Genomic DNA, 18,280 nt, shown 5'->3' with positions numbered 1-18,280 from the left:
ATGTTAAGGCTTCCTATCCAAGAGCATGGAATATCTCTCCTTTTATTACTACCTTACAATAAAGTTGCATGATTACTTTATTAAAGGAATTACATATATTGGATTTATCCCTAGCTACTTTATATTAATTGTGATCGTGTTAATGGCATTCTTATTACTTTTTCTATGTAAAAAATGATTGGTTTTAGCTTAGCTTTGCTGAGCAATCTTAATTCTGAAAATTCACTAGTAGTTCTTTGGAGTTAAGAATTTTTTAACATAATTAAAAATTTTTTAATCATGAAAAAAAGAAAATTTGAGTTTTTCTTTATGGGTCTTTGTATCTTTTATTTTTTTATATTTTCTTACTATCCTTGATGCTATCTAGTACATTAAAGACAAATGATGATTGCACATATCCTTACCTTATTATTGATCTTAAAAAGAATTCTTTTGTGCCTTAAACTTGTTTATCATTGCTAGAAATATTTCTAATATGTGGCATTAGTTCTCTGATATAACAGTTTTTTATAAGGATTTTTTTTTTTTAGTTTCCAAATATGTGATTTTTCAGTTGTTTTTTTACAACTGATTTTTAGTTTACTTCTCTGTTGTCCGAGAACATAATGCACCTGCATTATAGTTCAATATATAGCCAATATTTGCATAAATTCTCCCTGTGTTTGAAAAAAAGGATATTTTATATTATAAATATAACGTGTTTTATAATACTTAATATTTTTATTTTGTACTGTTCTATACATGTCTATTAGGTCAAATTTAACTATATTTTCAATCATCTATATTCTTACTGAGTTTATATGCTTTTTCTATCAATTGCTGAAGAAAGATCCTTAAAATTCACCTGCTATTATTGTTGATTTCATTAACTTTCGTTATTAGCCTGTCAACTTTTGCTTTAAATATTTTGAAGTTATAATATTAAGTACAAAAAATCTTGACTTGTTACCTCCTTCTGATGACTTTTTAAAAATTTTTTTTATTTTTCTTAAGATTTTTTAATTTATTAGTTTGACAGATCACAAATATGCAGAGAGGCAGGTGGGGGGGAGCGGTTGGGAGGGAAAGCAGGCTCCCTGCCTAGCAGAGAGCTGGATGCAGGGCTCAATCCCAGGACCTTGGGATCATGACCTGAGCTGAAGACAGAGGCTTTAACCCACTGAGCCACCCAGGTACCCTTTCTGATGACTTTTGAACTTCTATCATTTAAACTATCTTCTTTCTAATACCTTCTGGCAAATAAGAAACTTTGTCCACTGGTGTACTGAAACTGACTCATACTAACTTGCAGGAGCCAATTGTGCACATCTCTTCACAAGTTAGTATTTGGTAATGTCACACTGGTGGCTTGAAATCAGCCATGAGGGAATACTGACACATGGAAATTAGCAAATGCCACAAATCAAGCCTTCTCATCCACCCCCAAGAGCTGGTTATTAAACATTTACCCGCACAGCTCTGACTTCATTCGATATTGATATAGCTACACCAACTTTCCTTTGGTTGGTGTTTGCAAATTATAACTTTTTCTATCCTTTTAATTTCAACTTCTCTTCCTATTTATATATGTCTCCGAAAACAGCATATAGTGAATTTTTTTTTCAATGCAGTATGACAATCTCTGTCTTTTAACAGGAACATTTTGTCCATTTGCATTTAATGTGTCCAAATGTTACATGGAATATACTTAAACTAAAAAAATTATTAGCTGTTCATCTGAAATTCAAGTTTGCCTGGATGTCTTGTATTTTATTTGGTAAGTCAGGTGATTCTATTCCTATCCTGTTCCTAGCCTTAAGCCTCAGAATAGAATGGTACCAGATCATAGTAACAGTTAACAATGTGCCAGGCTGGGGCACCTGGGTGGCTCAGTGGGTTAAAGCCTCTGCTTTCAGCTCAGGTCATGATCCCAGGGTCTTGGGATTGATCCCCACATCGGGCTCTCTGTTCAGCAGGGAGCTTGCTTCCCCCTCTCTCTCTGCCTGCCTCTATGCCTACTTGTGATCTTTTTCTCTGTCAAATAAATAAATAAAGCAATGTGCCAGGCCTTCTGTAAAACTCTTGACATTTTGTCATTTAGTCTTCAAAACAAAACAAAACCATAGCATGCAAGTATTAATCCAAAACTATGGTATTGGAATTATTATCATACCCTTTATAGGTTAGAAATCTGACACATGTAGAGGTGATTGCCCAAGTTTAGCAAGTGTCTCAAAAAGGCAGGACTATCTTACTATAACTTTAGCCCCACAGGTATTCAAAATGAAGTTTACTTTGCTACTCTACATGAATTGTGATGGGTCTTTGTGCATCAAAAAGCTAACAAGCAGAGATTTACAACTATTTCTGTTTAACCTGCCCCAACTCTGTTCTTCTTGAGTAGTTAAAATGTTTTTTGTTTATGGAAATATATGCACCAGTGCTATACATACAATTCTCTCTACTCAGAATTCCCACATACTCCAAGATCAGACTTACATGAAAGCACTAAAAATGATGAATATTGTCTTTCATGGTTTGCAGTATCAGAATCACAAGCAGCAATAAGAATTAGAATATAGAGATGCTGAGATAAATTACAGCTAATTCTAATATGAGTTCTGTAGGCATCATATGTTCCAACTATATAGCACCCATGGAATCACAGGGAGAGAGATACTCCATGGTCCAGCATCCCCGCACAGCTGGAACCAGAAGAAAAGTGGGTATTTGGCACATGTCATTTAATGTGTCCCATAAACAAATCCACATTCTTACTTTCTTTTTTCCTGAATTTTGGAGAATTTTTTTTTTCTGTAGGCTCTTGGTAGTTCTCTGTGAATTCCTATCACTTGTCTTCTTAATCCACTACTAAGCAGATCATGAACTCATCATGGACTGTCTCTGGCTTAAGAATTACCTGGTACTGTTCAAGCATAACCATTTGTTTTCCATACCACCGAACATTTGTGTCAAGCTACGCTCAAAAAATGCTCTAAACTATAATGTCCCATACATTTCTGAGGTACAATTGCAACTGGTCAACCACATATCAGATTTACTGGTAATATTCCATTTGGATTCTCTTATCCATAACCTGTGTGTTTATTTAAACTCTGGAAGGATTCTGAAACCTATGGAGATGGTGTCAAAAAAGTATCCATGATGTATTAAAAACTGGGAAGCAGAAGAAAGGAAAAAAATTAATAGGATTTAAGTTAATGTAAGGATGAGAAGATTAAAAGCAACTTAAGGGAATTGGCCCCACTTGTATAGAGAGAAGGAAGCTGCCTACCCAGAATGATTTGAGGGGTACTAAAAATCCAGTTGCTAGAGAAAACACTGCTGGCTTCCTTTTTAGCTCCTCAAAATAAGCCCCAGCTAGGCTGGCGAACAACTTGAACATAACTGTTCTCACCTCAGTTTCACATCCTGTTTACCTGACCTCGGCACTCAACCAGCTCCACTCACCAGTTTTTCAAAATAATATACTTTACAGTTAACTGCAGCTTTTATAGAAATATCCTACTTTTCAAACTTTCAAGACTGGCTTATTTGGGGGAGAAAGGATTTTGCTAATTTTGCTTATGTACTCACATGAAATTCATTTATAATCCTTAACATTTTAAACTTTCCTGCTTAAATTCTCAAGAAAATGTAGCACTCCGTGCAGAGGCAATGTGTTGATCCTGCAGTTTCCCACAATCTGTGTGACCCCATACAATGTACCTTGAGAACACTTGAGAGTCAAGGGCATTCCTGTGGTTCTGGAATCACAGCAGGAACAAGGCCCTGGAACCGGCAGTGGCTGCGCATGGACCTCAGCCATCGCCCATTATGAAGCGATGCCATGTGTTAGATGAAAGCAGCAGTGTGAGATCTTCACACTACCCTATGACAAGTACTTCCATTGGGTTTCTCTCCTCTCCCAGACAGAGAGGCCAGTCATCTTTGATTCTCCTCTCCTTCTCCATATGCCCTCCTCTCTCTCCCCATGAAGGGATGGAGGAATTAGCACACATTTCTGTTCCAAATATAGTTGAGCACATGGCCCTGCTGGACCCCTGCCCCTACACTCCTGACACCACACCTGAAAAACTTATGATTCCACCTATTCAGAGGTTACCCCCTCTGGACACACAAAAGAGACACCCCCTTTCTCTTGCTTACTTCTGTCCTGTTCCTGCCCACTCACCAAGTTGCATGTGCCCTCAACAAGAAATGCAATTCTGTACCTCAACGAATTTCTCAGATGAGGTCAGTACCTCACCTATAAGATGAGGGGATTTTTTGGTTTTTGTTTTTTGTTTTTTCAATGCAATGAGGTAGAGAAGGAGCTCAATACTTAAGGTATAGAAAGAAAGACTAGAAAATAGGAATTCGAGGGGCGCCTGGGTGGCTCAGTGGGTTAAGCCGCTGCCTTCGGCTCAGGTCATGATCTCAGAGTCCTGGGATCGAGTCCCGCATCGGGCTCTCTGCTCAGCAGGGAGCCTGCTTCCCTTTCTCTCTCTCTGCCTGCCTCTCCATCTACTTGTGATCTCTCTCTGTCAAATAAATAAATAAAATCTTTAAAAAAAAAAAAAAGAAAATAGGAATTCGGGTGCATGGGTGGCTCAGTCATTAAGTGTCTACCTTTGGCTCAGGTCATGATCTCAGGGTCCTGGGGTTGAGCCCCGTGTTGGGCTCCCTGCTCAGCAGGGAGTCTGCTTCTCTGTCTCCCGTGCCCCTCCCCCCCCCCCCCCCCCCCCCCCTCCTCCCCCCCCCCCCCCCCCCCCAAAAATAAATAAATAAAATATTTTAAAAATCAAAAAAAGAAAATAGGAATTAGCAACCTTTATTTCTTATAATGGTTTTCCAAGGTGCTGACCCTTTTTGTTCTGACATACCAAATATAATGGCTAAACCTGATTTTGCAATGAGGAAAAAGATAATGCAACTGCTCTAATTCTTTGAGACAAGGGACCACTGATCACCATTCTCATAGAGTGTGATGTTGCTGAACAAATGCGTTTTGAAGGTAAGGAAGGCTGTGATGGCATCCTAGTTTCAAAAGCTTCAGAGAGAGAAACCCATGCATCGTTGACAGTCAATCGATCTGTATGCTGACTATTCAAAGAGTTTATTCACTTCCTATTTCATTAAGGAAAATCACTGGACATTTCCTTCATTTCTATGATTATCTTCTCTATCATTTATTCCAACATATTTTTACTAGGAGGGGGTGGTATTATAGAAATTTAATGGGAACACATGTAGGAAGAAAGGTGGGAAAACAAGATGTAGAACCTCCTGTGTTTCTCACTTGATCGTGTAGAAAACAGTATGCTTAAAATCCATGCAACTTTTTGGAAAAACATTAAACAAGGCATTCAGTATATCTGTACAAGTTTTGAGGCATATTCAGGTGTGTTAAGCACAATGTACATCTTGTCCTTGCTCATTGGAAAATTTCTCAAGTGTGTAATCAAACATTTCTTCTAAGGTAGTAGGTAGACAGGAATATATTTGATCACAAAGAAGCTGAGCACTTGCATAAAGGCCATAACCCCCCCCCCACTCATTTTTGGTAAGGTCAGGAAGTTTATGCAAGATTGAATTATTATTTTTGAAAATTTCCAGTCATTGATTTGATCCTGGAATGTTATCTACTTTCTCTCTGTGGAATTCTGTTCTTCGAATGGAAGTTTTTGTTCTATAGGAATTCCAGTAACTTTTCTCTCTACTTCTGTTAATTCATTCATTAAGGCATTGCAGCCTTTTCCCTTAGGAAACATAATGGGTTTGCTAAGTGCTTATACCAGTGACTGTTGCTCTCATAACAGTGCTGCCATAAAAGCCCCATTCCTTCCTTTCCTGTTGTCTGTTTTATTGTCACAATGTGTGTATGTAATTCTATATTGTGAAGCTGCAGGATTAGATGGCTGGAAAATCTCTCTCTAGAAGTGAGTTTAGTGAGGAGTGGTCCAAACAGGATGGTTAAGGATCCACTTGAATATATAACCAAGAAAGAGACTGATTCATGGGCAAAGCTGAGCCATGAAATGGAAACTTCATAAGCAGCCTAAAACTGGAAGCCAACTTTGGTATAGGAAGGAAAAAAAATGATTTGACGGAGATGGTGTGGACTATCAGGGCTTCCAGGATGAATGCTAACATCAAGGCCATATGGCCACCAGCCTAGAACCTAGAGTGGAAAAGATACTTTGGAATGAAGGGCTAGCCTTCACATTAGCTAGTAGATGTGCTTAGGCAATTTAATTTTAAAACAATAAATGAAGAATCAAAAGCCCGGTATTTCAGAGGCTTTTGCCACCCTACCCTTGGACAGATTTGACTTTTCCTTAGGATAAAGTCATATTTTAATTTAGTATTTGAATTCAGTGTTTGTTGAATTAAATTCCTTTTCTAGATACATGAAAATTTCCAAACTTGTCATAGCTATACCAAGTTGCAGGATTTGGGTTAACTCCAGGGGAGAGTGGCTAAAGAAAAAAAAAAAAAAGAAAAGAAAAGACCCTCACCAGTTTAAACCGTCAGTGTTGACCACTTTTCTTAGCCTGCTAGAGGGTGCTCTGCCCATGGACATGTTGTCTTCCTTCCTGCACACCTAAATATTTTTGCCACACCTCTCATGAGAACCTCCCAATCTGTTGGTAGTCCATTCCACCATTGCTGTCTCAGACCTTCCTCAAATGATCTGTTTTGCTGAAAAATCACCGCCATCAACAAAAGCCAGTACTCAACATCTACAATTCCAAACAGAGTTTATTTTCCAAGAGTTTTCGGCATATTTTATGTTACATAGTGACACCTTCTGGTGAAGTAATACATCAGCAGGTCGGATATACCAGGCTCTATGAGCACATTGCAAACCTCCAAATAAAAAAGGAATGGGGGGGAACCCTCTTACACTGTTGGTGGGAATGCAAGTTGGTGCAGCCACTTTAGAGAACAGTGTGGAGATTCCTTAAGAAATTAAAAATAGAGCTTCCCTATGACCCTGTAATTGCACTACTGGGTATTTACCCCAAAGATACAGATGTAGTGAAAAGAAGGGCTATCTGTACTCCAATGTTTATAGCAACAATGGCCACGGTCGCCAAACTGTGGAAAGAACCAAGATGGCCTTCAACAGATGAATGGATAAGGAAGATGTGGTCCATATACACTGTGGAGTATTATGCTTCCATGAGAAAGGATGAATACCCAGCTTTTGTAGCAACATGGACGGGACTGGAAGAGATTATGCTGAGTGAAATAAGTCAAGCAGAGAGAGTCAATTATCATATGGTTTCACTTATTTGTGGAGCATAACAAATAACATGGAGGACATGGGGAGATGGAGAGAAGGGAGTAGAGGGAAATTGGAAGGGGAGATGAACCATGAGAGCCTGTGGACTCTGAAAAACAATCTGAGGGTTTTGAAGGGGCAGGGGTTGGGAGGTTGGGGGAGCCGGGTGGTGGGTATTATAGAGGGCACATATGGCATGGAGCACTGGGTGTGGTGGATAAACAATGAATTCTGTTACGCTGAAAAGAAATTTAATTAATTAATTAATCAATTAAATACACACACACAGGAATGGAGGAAAAGAGAGAAGAAAATACAAGGGGATATGTTGATAGCTTTACATGTAGTATCAGAGGAATCCTCACCCAAATAGCACCTTGCTTTGTTTCAGGTAAAGATTGTTCAAAGAATTTTGCAGTGGGAATGGGGAAAAATGGGCCAATAGCTGGAGAGGAAACAGTATCAAGAGAATCCTTTAAGAAGAAGGGAAAAGTAATAGCATGTTTATAGGCCACTAGGAATAATCCAGCATAAAGAAGGGAAATAATGATGTGGGCAAAAGATAGAAGAGTTTCTGAAAGAATGTCCTCAAGAGGTTAAAAAAAGGAAAAAGAAAAAAGAAAAAGGTAGGATCCAGTGCATAAGTGAATGAATAGGCCTTGAGTAGGAGCGCACTGCTCATCAAGCAGTCACGGGAGGGAAAGCAGAGTGTATAAACTCGGATGCAGTCAGTGAGCAGATGCAGTGCTGAACACCGATCAAATCCTCTTCTTGCTCCTCTTATTCTTAATAAAATGTGGAACAAGGTCATCAGCTGAAAGTGAGAATTGGCAAGAAGTGCAGGAAATCTGAGAAAAGTTGTATGCAGTTCTCCCAGAGAGTGAGAAACTCAGTGGACCAAGGAAACTTAGTATGATCCTAGTTAAGTATTATACATTGAAAGTGAATCCAAATGGTTGTTTTTCTCCATCCATGTTCAGCTACAAGGGTGCGAGTGAGGAGGAGAAAGAGGGCTGAATTTAACATGGTTATGGTTTTACCTCTCAATTACAATAATTGAGAGGCAAGGGAATTGAGGACTTGTCATCCTAAAGAGATAGGCAATATTAATATTATTTCCCATTGATATCCATGGTTTTAATTGGTTCCATTTATTATTTATTTACTCTTGAATAAATTGAAAGTATCTAGAAATGCTGACTTTACTAAAATATATGCATAACTCATCTTCTTTCTCTTCTTTTGGTTTTCATTCACAAAGGAATCTTTTGTCTTTTCACTTGGGATATTATCTTTAATAAGATAGCTGTGTCCAAAGCCTCTGATATTAAACCCTATAGAAAAAAATTTAAAAGGAGGTTGCAATAATATAGGTGAACAGGACATAGGAAACTAATTTTTATGGCCTAATGGTTTTTTTAATGAATCCAATTCATACATATATTGTAAAAGACTCATTACTAGTTCTACATGAATTTTTCATGAATTAACTTGATGAATATATACTGCGTATGTGTCCTGTCCAGACCCTGTACTAGGTAAGCACCAAGGTGAACTGGGGAGGGGACAACCTCATAATACTCAGGTATTTGAAGTCTAAAGGGGAAAATGTATTTACAACAAATTATTCTTCAAGCAAGCACAGCAACACAAATTTCATGACATTTGTCCATCTAATTTACCACTATATGCCATCCTGGGCTGAAACATAGTAGATATTTAATGAACACTGGGGAATCAGTAATTTAGTAGAGATCTGAGCCACACTAAAACAATGCAAGGGATCAATGAATGAATTCTGAGTGTGGGTTCTAAGAAAGCTTAGTAGGAAGGAAAGAAAGCTTAGAAACTGACCCATGAAAGAAGAAGAAAAAGAGAAGCCCTCTAATTTGAAGGCACAGACAAACATGAGAAGAGCATTAAAGCATGGAAGCACAGGAAGTCTTCGGGGACGCGCATAGTCTTGTCTGAGGACTGAGGACAAGGTCGTGAAAGAGCCTGGAAAGAAGGAAGACAGATACCAGGAAGTGGCCTGCATGGACAGTTGGATAAAGGAGTTTTTACTGAGTGCTTACCCTATGCGCAACAGTGTTTTAAGTGCTGCCCAAGCAGTAACTCCTTTACTAATGTCACAGAAACCCTGTAAGAGAGGCACTGTCGTTCACCATTTTACAGGGGAGGAAACTGAGGCACAGGCAGGTCAAGTGCTTCCAACTTGTGCAGCTGGTGAGTCACAGAGCCAAGGCCCTGTGCCCCACTAGTGCTATTAGAACATTTTGACTAGTTGAGCAGCATATGATTTCTGTTGCTATTACATTTTTCTTTCACAAATTATGAACATATTTAAATTAAATTTAGAAAGTAAGCAATGAATATTAACTGTCTCTTGCCTATATTTAGAAGTTCTGAATAAGCAAATGTATTAATTTCCATTTTTCTCTTTTCCTCATTCAGTGATATGACTATTTCCCAAAACTATTGGCTTAGGATTGTTTTCCTGGTGATTAATCCATAATATGATATAGTACGATTGCATTTATTTTTGTCCAAATACATATTATAATTAACTAAATTTTCTAATATTCTTGTACTCTGGAAAAAATAGAGGGGTTTTTTGTTTGTTTTTTCTGAACTCACTTTGCCCTTCTTTTTCTTTGTAACTTTGAACTTCACCCAGAAACAGCTGTTGATGGCAGCCAATTCATCATCATAGAGCTTAGACTCATGTTTTGTCAAGTATTTTCAGCCTCAAAAGGTTTTCTAATCTTCTATTAAGTATGCTCCTTTTTTATAGCAGGTCATTCAACTATCAATTCATTCTCATCAAACTTTTACCTACTCTTTCTAAATACTTATATAAAGTAAAAATATCAAACACATGAAAATACATCCAGAGAATCAAAGTTCAGTTCAATTTCGACATTACTATTTAGGCAGGACAGAGGATAACATCTAATGATCTAATTGTTTTTGCCAAAGCTTGCTTCCATTAGCTCCAATAAATGTCAGCTCTTTTTACTTCTTTGGAATCTGTAGCATTCCATGTTTCAGTTCTTTAAATTTGGAATTTATTTGATTGGAAATCCTTGGGAAAGATAGACTTTGTAAGTGTGGCTAGTTCTATAAATATTTTTGGACCCAGGTAACCCTAGTCCCTGTTCTCAGAGACTTTGCCTACTTCTTTTCTAGTGATGACTTGGGGTCAAGATGCAGGCAGAAGATTCTGATCCATAAGTGATTAGTATCATCACAGGCAATCCCCTGTAGTTGTCTCTATGTAATTTAGAGGAACACGAGCTGAGGTGTCAGATACTCATGTGAAAAAGGACGCCAGAGAAAGATGGAAGATGGTTAACCCAAAGTAGAGAAATGTTTAACATAGGGGAAACAGGAGGAACTGTGAACTTGGCCTTTGGTATTCCAGAGAGCAGAAATAGGACTAATGGGTGGAAGCTACTAGAAGATAATTTTCATCTCAAAGAAAGAATTACTACGTAGAGATTTTAAAAATGAAATGAGGTGCTTCCTTTATGAGGCAGACAACCACTTGTAGAAAATTTGTCATGGATCTCCCTTAGCCAGGAGATATTAAAAATTCAATGTCCATATAATTCATTTTCCAAACAAGGATACATTTGAGAATGAAGGGATAGCTGCAATAAACCAGGATATCCCAAGCAAACCAAGTCTCACTTCATCCTAATTCACCCTCATTGTTGATCACCAGTTATGTGTACTGGACATGTGGAGAATAGGGAAGATTGACCCTGGTAAGGAAAAGGGAACAGGTCAGAGCTCATAGGACTCTGGGACACAGAGCAAATCTGTAGTTTTTTCACCACCTTCTATTCCTATCCTGACAGAATGAAGTCCAAAGGCCCAGAACAAGTAGATCTATGTGAGAAAGCCTGGATATGAGTAAAATGTTAAGATCCTGAAGAATCCAAGTAGAAACAATGCCAGGACAGGGACATTCTTCCCAGAGCCGGGGGGAGGGGGAAGTAAATACTATTCCCAAAGCAAGTCATTCAGAGAGTTCTACTAGAGCATAACATAAAAAAGTAAGAATAGAACCAACCCTAAAGGGCAGAGCTTTGTGGGGGGGTGACAAAGTGGAGAGCAGGACCAGCATTGTGATAGGCACTGTGAGAAGAAAGAAGAAAGAAGTGCAGAATGTATGGATAGCACAGTTTTCCGAAGTATGGTCTGTGCTTACTCTATCGGATAGGCCTAGGATTATCTAAGGATGCACATTTTTTCTTCCATTCTTAGTGGTATTTGAAATTTAATTACAAAAACTTTTCTGTGGCTTACACTGAAACTTGTGAGTGCTTGAAAGTTTACTAAAAATTAACATTCCTAAGCTAGAATTCCCATTTTGCTAACTGTAGTGGGCACTAATGGCTGTACACTCAGCTCCTATCCCCTTACTTGGACTTGCCAGTGTTCAATGGGCACCTTCCAGTCTGCCATGCAGCCAGCCTAACTCAGGGGAAACTGGCCACCTCCACAGTTAGAATGAGCCACGCAGGGTAATTCCAGTCCCCTGCTCTGTGATCATTCAACTCAAACCAGTGGCATTGGTGTATCCCTTGGCAACCGGTGTTGGTCCGGACATAAGGCGTAAGTCAGCCATACTTTAGGGAAAGGTTGTTTTTCAAAATGAACAAAGGTAATCAAGTTTAATTTGGTGGAAGCCAGCCTACAGATCAAGTCACCACATGAGCGGACTGAAAAAGGAAAGGAGAAGGGCAGAAAGGCAGAGATAGAGCTCCACTTTCCCCAGGCATTCCTTACTGTTAGCTTTCCTTTCTATGCAATAACTTCCTTTTTGTTTAAGCCATTTTGGAAATGGGTTGTCTTGACTCTTCACCTGAAATGCCCTTACAGATCCATAAAACAGAGGTTTCCCAAGCCTGCATGCATGTAGAATTACCTAGGGACCTTCCAAAGTTGCTGATGCTGCGTTCCACTCAGAGATTATGATTTATTGGTTTGATGTGTAGCTGGATGAGCAAAGTAATCCATACGCTCCCTTTCTTCCTGGAGAGTCCTAAGAATTTATCACTGTCCGAGATTGACAGAGTCCTCTAAGACTCCTCAAAATGCCAGAGAATATGTATGTATTCCCTCAGGACTTGGTCCACCCTCTCTAAAGAAGGAGGGACTTTTATGCTTAGTGGCAAGACTTGAGTTGCTCTGCAGCTGCTAACCTTCTTGTATTTCTGCTTGATTCCCTTGTCTGTGCCAGAAGACTAGAGTTTGAGGCCCTTCTTTCTTTAGCAGAGTGGGAATCTAAGTCTCAGTAAGCCACAAGCTTAGGATCTCAAGGGGCCATAGTGAATAGTCCCAACTGTTCCTCAGTCACTCCTTTCTTAAACGGAAGACAGATAAATGGAAAGAGGTGAAACAGGACAGGAGGAATGGAGATCTGACCACTGTTAACAGGCTCTGACACCTCCAAGCCTCAGTATACCCTACCATGTGATAAACTGAGAAAAATCGTGTCCGTTTCATCAATATAGCAGAGCTTTTGTGAAATAATATAACACATGTGAGAGAAATTCAAAGTAAGAAAATATTCAATGAATGTAAGTTACTGTTATGAAAGGTCCAGAGAGTTAAAAATGAAGCCTAGACCTAACCCTAATTGATACAGCAATGCCAGCAGGATGAAATGGCTCAGGGAGTGAAATCCTCTGCCAACCTGATCTCTTCATAGGCCCCTTAATTTTTCCTTTAACGTCCCCCCATAAAATATCCTGCTCACTCTGTAAAGTCAACTCTAACACATGTTCTTGCCCCAACCCACTTTCACTGTGCTGCCCTCTAAGCCCCACCATACAGAAATCCTAGGGCTGCCACTAATAGACAGGAAGATTGTTTTGTTGCATTTCCCCCCCAGGCTTCTAGAAGCACTCCACTTCCTCATCCAGAGTGTACCTCTGGGTACCACAATGTGCTCTCATTCCCCACTTGAATTATAATGTCTATCAAAAGAGGCATCTCTTGGGAGGCTTGAGTGCTAAGTGGGGAGTGATTTTTAGAGATGTGTGGGAAATGGTTTCAATATTTGGCAGCTCCTAAAGGAAGATGATTTGAGATGTTGGTTTAAAAAAAATGCACTTGATCAGCTCATTATGCTATTCCCTTATTTCTAAAAATGCCTCGTCACTGAAATTTGGCAGTTGAACGAAAGTAGAACTTGAATAAATCAGAGGATTATAACTTTTAGTTTATTTCATTCATTTATCGTATGTTTCACATATATCAATGTATATATTCACCAGGAAATCAATCTTTCTTTTACAGATCTCTCCATTAAAATATACCATTCTGAAACTAAAGACATAGACAATGCCCCAAGAATCGAAACAACCGAAAGTACTGCAAAAATGTACAAAGTGTCAACCATGAAACGAATATTCGATTTGGCCAAGCATCGAACAAAAAGGTCAACATTTTTCCCAACTGGGGTTAAAGTCTGTCCACAGGAATCCATGAAACAGATTTTAGCCAGTCTTCAAGCTTATTATAGATTGAGAGGTAAGGAAAGAGATGGAAACTGTTTAGCCTCTCTTTCTTTTTATCTTTTTCCTTTCACTCATCCATACGTTGTCTTTAGCCCCAAATTTCCCAAATCTATTATTTAGTCACAAGGGTTATAAAAATCAGTCAACTAATCTGAGAGCAATGAGTAGTAGACATTCAAAACTACGGTAGATACCTGCTTTACATTTGAAATAATGTCCTATGCAACATAGAACCATTAGGCATTTAACAAGTCATCAGAAGGTCTTAGCATCTGAGTATTATCTCTTTGTTTTATTTTTGCCAAAGCCCAATATTGAATTTTAATGTTATTATTATGAAGTGAGAAGCACAGAATGATTGCAATGTCAGGAATCTGAGCAAGTTGATTTATGACTTAAGATTTCATTTTTCAAAAGCCACATTACAGTCCAGATCCTCTCTCCCTTCTTGTTGAGTTTAAGTTGTTTATTGCTGATCCAGCAAAAAGGTCTGAAGTTTGGAAACCTGGTGACACACCCAAGTGCAGAGGAGTCACAAATTAACAGTGGTTATCAAGATATAATGCAGGGGTTGTTAACAGAATTTACAACACAATTACTGTGATTTCCAGCAGAGTTACAGTGCAGTTTTCACCCCAAGTCAGCATAACGGGATTCTTGTGGCTTTCTCAGAAATCATTATGGAGTTCAATCACACCACAGCTATCAGCGGATATCCTTGTCATTCACTCACTACAGATGAAAGTCACCATGACTTCTTTAAATGGAAACAAAACAAAATACAATCGTTAGTAGATACTATTAAATCCCCCAGGTTGCTCCAAATAATGCAAAATATCTTAGCTAGCTGGAAGCCTAAACTCAATTCATCTTACACCAGAAAGGTGAAGGGTTTGCTGAGGTCCACCTTCATCACAGGAGATCATTTTTTTCCAATCCAAAAAACACAACCTGCTCTGCTCTATTGTTTTAAGTCCATTACCTATAACGTGCTAGTTCAATTCTAGCCTGCAATGTATTGCAAATTACAACAGCAGAGAACCTCTCTCATGATACCAACGTTCTACAAAGTTCTTGAGTATCTCCATCTGTAAAATATACAAAGGTTAAGTTAGTCTGGGAGTTTTTGCTGGGTTTTGGAGGCATACGTAACAGTCTCAAAAATATCAAGCCTTATGTTCCTCATATGTCTCATTTTATGTGGAAGAGACATTTGCTTTCTCACAGAAGCCACACCCACAGACAAATGACAAGTGCTGGATCACAGTCAGAAGGAGAACTCTAATTATAGAAAATGAAGCACACTATATTATTATTCTGAGGTCCTAGCATGGCACCTCTGCATAGCAGTGTCTGAGTAAATGCTTATTGATGGATACAGGAGGCAAAGAGGCCATTGGGAATGCAAAGAAAAGACAATAAATGCGTAAATTATTCATTTTGAATGTGCCTACACACTGATCAGATAATGACGCTGGTAAATTTCACGTTATTTGTTCATGAATGGAAGTGAAATATGTAGCATATGCATCACGTAGAATATGAGCACAACTGCTATTTTCATATAACTTCTAATGCTTTATGACATTCACAAATAGGATTCATCGCAGGTATTTATGAAATAGGCTATTTATTGCTGCAACCAAATTTTTAACTCTGAATTTTATTCATTATTCTTGATTAGGTTTACCTTTTTCATTCTTGCTTTCCTGGATGAAACAAACCACTGTTTTTATACCCACAGGAACAACAGTCCATTATCTTTATGGTTGCCCCTGGGTGATATGAAATTTTACTATTCATCAGCATGGGTTTCTTAAGTCTAGCAAATTGGTTCACAAAGAAACAAGAAATAAGACCCAGCTACAAAGTGGTGCTCCTTTCACAGAGTAACACACTTCTTGTTTTTGTTGCTGCTTTTACAAAATTATCTTTTGACATCTTTCAAACTTAGGAAAGAAAGCTTCCACATTCATCAAATCAAATGGAATATTGAGATATTTCTTTCTCTAATGCTTAAAGCAACACAAATGAAAATGAGCTGAGCTTCATGGTAGACTCATAATCATACTCATCCCAAAACACAAATTCAAGACAGGCAAGCTTGTTTCTGGTAGCCTTCCAAGGGAACCCTGTTCTCCTCCCTAGGCAAACTCCCTTCAAGTCCCCATTCCTCTCTATCTCCCTCCCTCTCTTCCCCTCACTCTCCTCCTCTTCCTCTTCTTCTTCCTTCTTCTTCTTTCTCCCTCCACCCCTGTCCCAAACTCAATACCAAAAGCTACATCTTTCTTTCACATTAATATATGCCTTAGAGAAAGTTTAAGATAGAGGGCATCCTACTTCCTGCTTCTCTGTATGTTGTCCAGAGACCAGCAGCATCACCAGGATTTGGCTGCTTGTTAGAAATGCGATCTTGCTTTAACCCCATCACATCTACTTCCAGAATCTGTATTTGAATAAGATCCCCAAGTAATCCATTTGCACTCTAAAGTTCTAGAAGCACTGGTCTAGAGAACATCTAGCAAACACCCCCACAACAGAAATTTTAAAAATGAGATAACATGCTCAGTCAGGGCCATCATTGGTGGCAGAGCAGGGTTAGAACACATCATTCTGACTCCTACTCCAGTGTGTTATCTCTCCATCTAATGCTTACCCAACCTGGTGGCAGACATTTTTACATACCATTGGTCTAACCTAATCCTTACAAGTGTGAGTGATTATCCCAGGGCATGCCAGCCTCCAGGATGCATGTTCCCTGGCGTTCGTCCCACATTACCAAATAGCCTACAGTATAGCTTTCAGCCAAAAGATTAAGACTCTGGTCAGATTTCAGACATCGGCCAGCAACAGTGGAAGACTAAAGAGGCAAGGTCTAGGATTTCCCTAGAATCTATGCAGAAATCTCTCCCAGTAGATTTAGGGAAGGATGGTGATGTAAGTTAGATAACAGGAAAGTTAAAAGGTTAGAAAAACCCAGCTTTCAGAGGTTTTCAGACTCCTCTAAGACCTGAGATCCTTTCATACTTCAACTTTCAAGGGTTCTTTTGATGCTCTCTTGTAAGGATGGGGGAACTCTCCTGGTGGGACATGGGCTCGTGACCCTGTTCTCCCAATCAGATAATTTCTACACCTCCTGCTTTGTGCTAAGCTAAGAGGTCAGAAAAATGACATCAGAGCAGTCACCAAAACAACCTGCCCCTCAGAAAGTCTAAAGAAAAACTACTGGTCCCTGTTTCATCTTTCACATTTTAATCCCTATAAATGACAATGCCCCAGGGAAATAATTCTTTTTTTTTTTCCTTTTCTTTCTTTCTTTTTTTTTTTTTTTTTTTTTTTTTTTAAGTTAAACTCCAGTTGGTTAACATGTGGTGTAGTAGCTTCAGGAGTAGAATGTAGTGTTTCATCACTTACATATAATACCCAGTGCTCAACACAAGTTCTCTCCTTAATACCCATCACCTTAAAACCATTTAAACCATCCCCTTAAAACCTCCCTCCAGCAACCCTCAGTTTGTTCTTTACAGTTAAGAGTCTGTCTTATAGTTTGCCTCTCTCTTTCCCCTGCCATGTTCATGTGTTTCACTTCTTAAATTCCACATATGAGTGAAATGATATGGTTTTGTCCTTCTCTGACTTACTTTGTATATTATACTCTACCTCCATCCATATCCTTACAAATGGCAAGATTTCATTCTTTTTGATGGCTGAGTAATATTCCTGTGTGTGTGTATGTGTGTGTGTGTGTGTGTGTGTGTGTGTGTGTGTAGACACACATATATGTATATATATACATACCATATCTTCTTCATCCATTCATCAGTCAGTGGACATTTGGACTCTCTCCATAGTTTGGCTATTGTTGATAATGCTGTTATAAACATCAGGGTGCATGTGCCCCTTCAAATCTGTGTTTTTATATCCTTTGGGTAAATATCAAGTACTGCAATTATGGGTCATAGGGTAATTCTATTTTTAAGTTTTTGAGGAACCTCCATACTGTTTTCCAGAGTGGCTGTATGAATTTGCCTTCCCACCAACAGTGCAAGAGGGTTCCACTTACCACATCCTCACCAACATCTGTTGTTTCCTATGTTGTTCATTTCAGTCATTCTGACATGCGTGAGGTGATATCTCACTGTAATTTTGATTTGCTTTTCCCTTATGATGAGTGGTGTTGAACATCTTTTCATGTGCCTCTTAGTCAGCCACATGCCTTCTTTGGAAAAATGTCTTTTCATATCTTTTGCCCATTTTTTAAATTGAATTATTTGTTTTTGGGTGTTGAGTTTTGTAAGTTCTTTATATATTTTGGGTACTAACCCTCTATCAGATATGGCACTTGCAAATATCTTCTCTGGTTCTGTAGGTGCCTTTTTTTTTTTTTTTTTATCTATTGTTTCCTTTGCTGTGCAGAAGCTTTATATCTTGATTAAGTCCCAATAGTTCCTTTTATGATTTTGTTTGCCTTGCCTCA

At 38.7% G+C, this 18,280-nt stretch overlaps 1 protein-coding gene across 2 annotated transcripts in view; it reads left to right on the top strand.

The window, feature by feature from the left end:
• The window catches only part of IMPG1 (interphotoreceptor matrix proteoglycan 1), a 131,650-nt gene that overhangs the window by 10,290 nt on the left and 103,080 nt on the right, over nt 1-18,280 (top strand). The window contains exon 2 of one of the 2 annotated variants that reach the window (XM_059400961.1): nt 13,583-13,816. The exons of the other annotated variant lie outside the window; for it this stretch is intronic. Within the exon in view, the coding sequence (XP_059256944.1) occupies nt 13,583-13,816 (234 nt within the window). The remainder of the gene's footprint in view (nt 1-13,582; nt 13,817-18,280) is intronic. 2 annotated transcript variants of the gene reach the window in all.

The sequence above is a fragment of the Mustela nigripes genome, chromosome 5 (assembly GCF_022355385.1).
Source record: "Mustela nigripes isolate SB6536 chromosome 5, MUSNIG.SB6536, whole genome shotgun sequence".
Classification (NCBI taxonomy): Eukaryota; Metazoa; Chordata; class Mammalia; order Carnivora; family Mustelidae; genus Mustela; species Mustela nigripes.
This window is presented reverse-complemented; position numbering and strand designations above follow the sequence as displayed.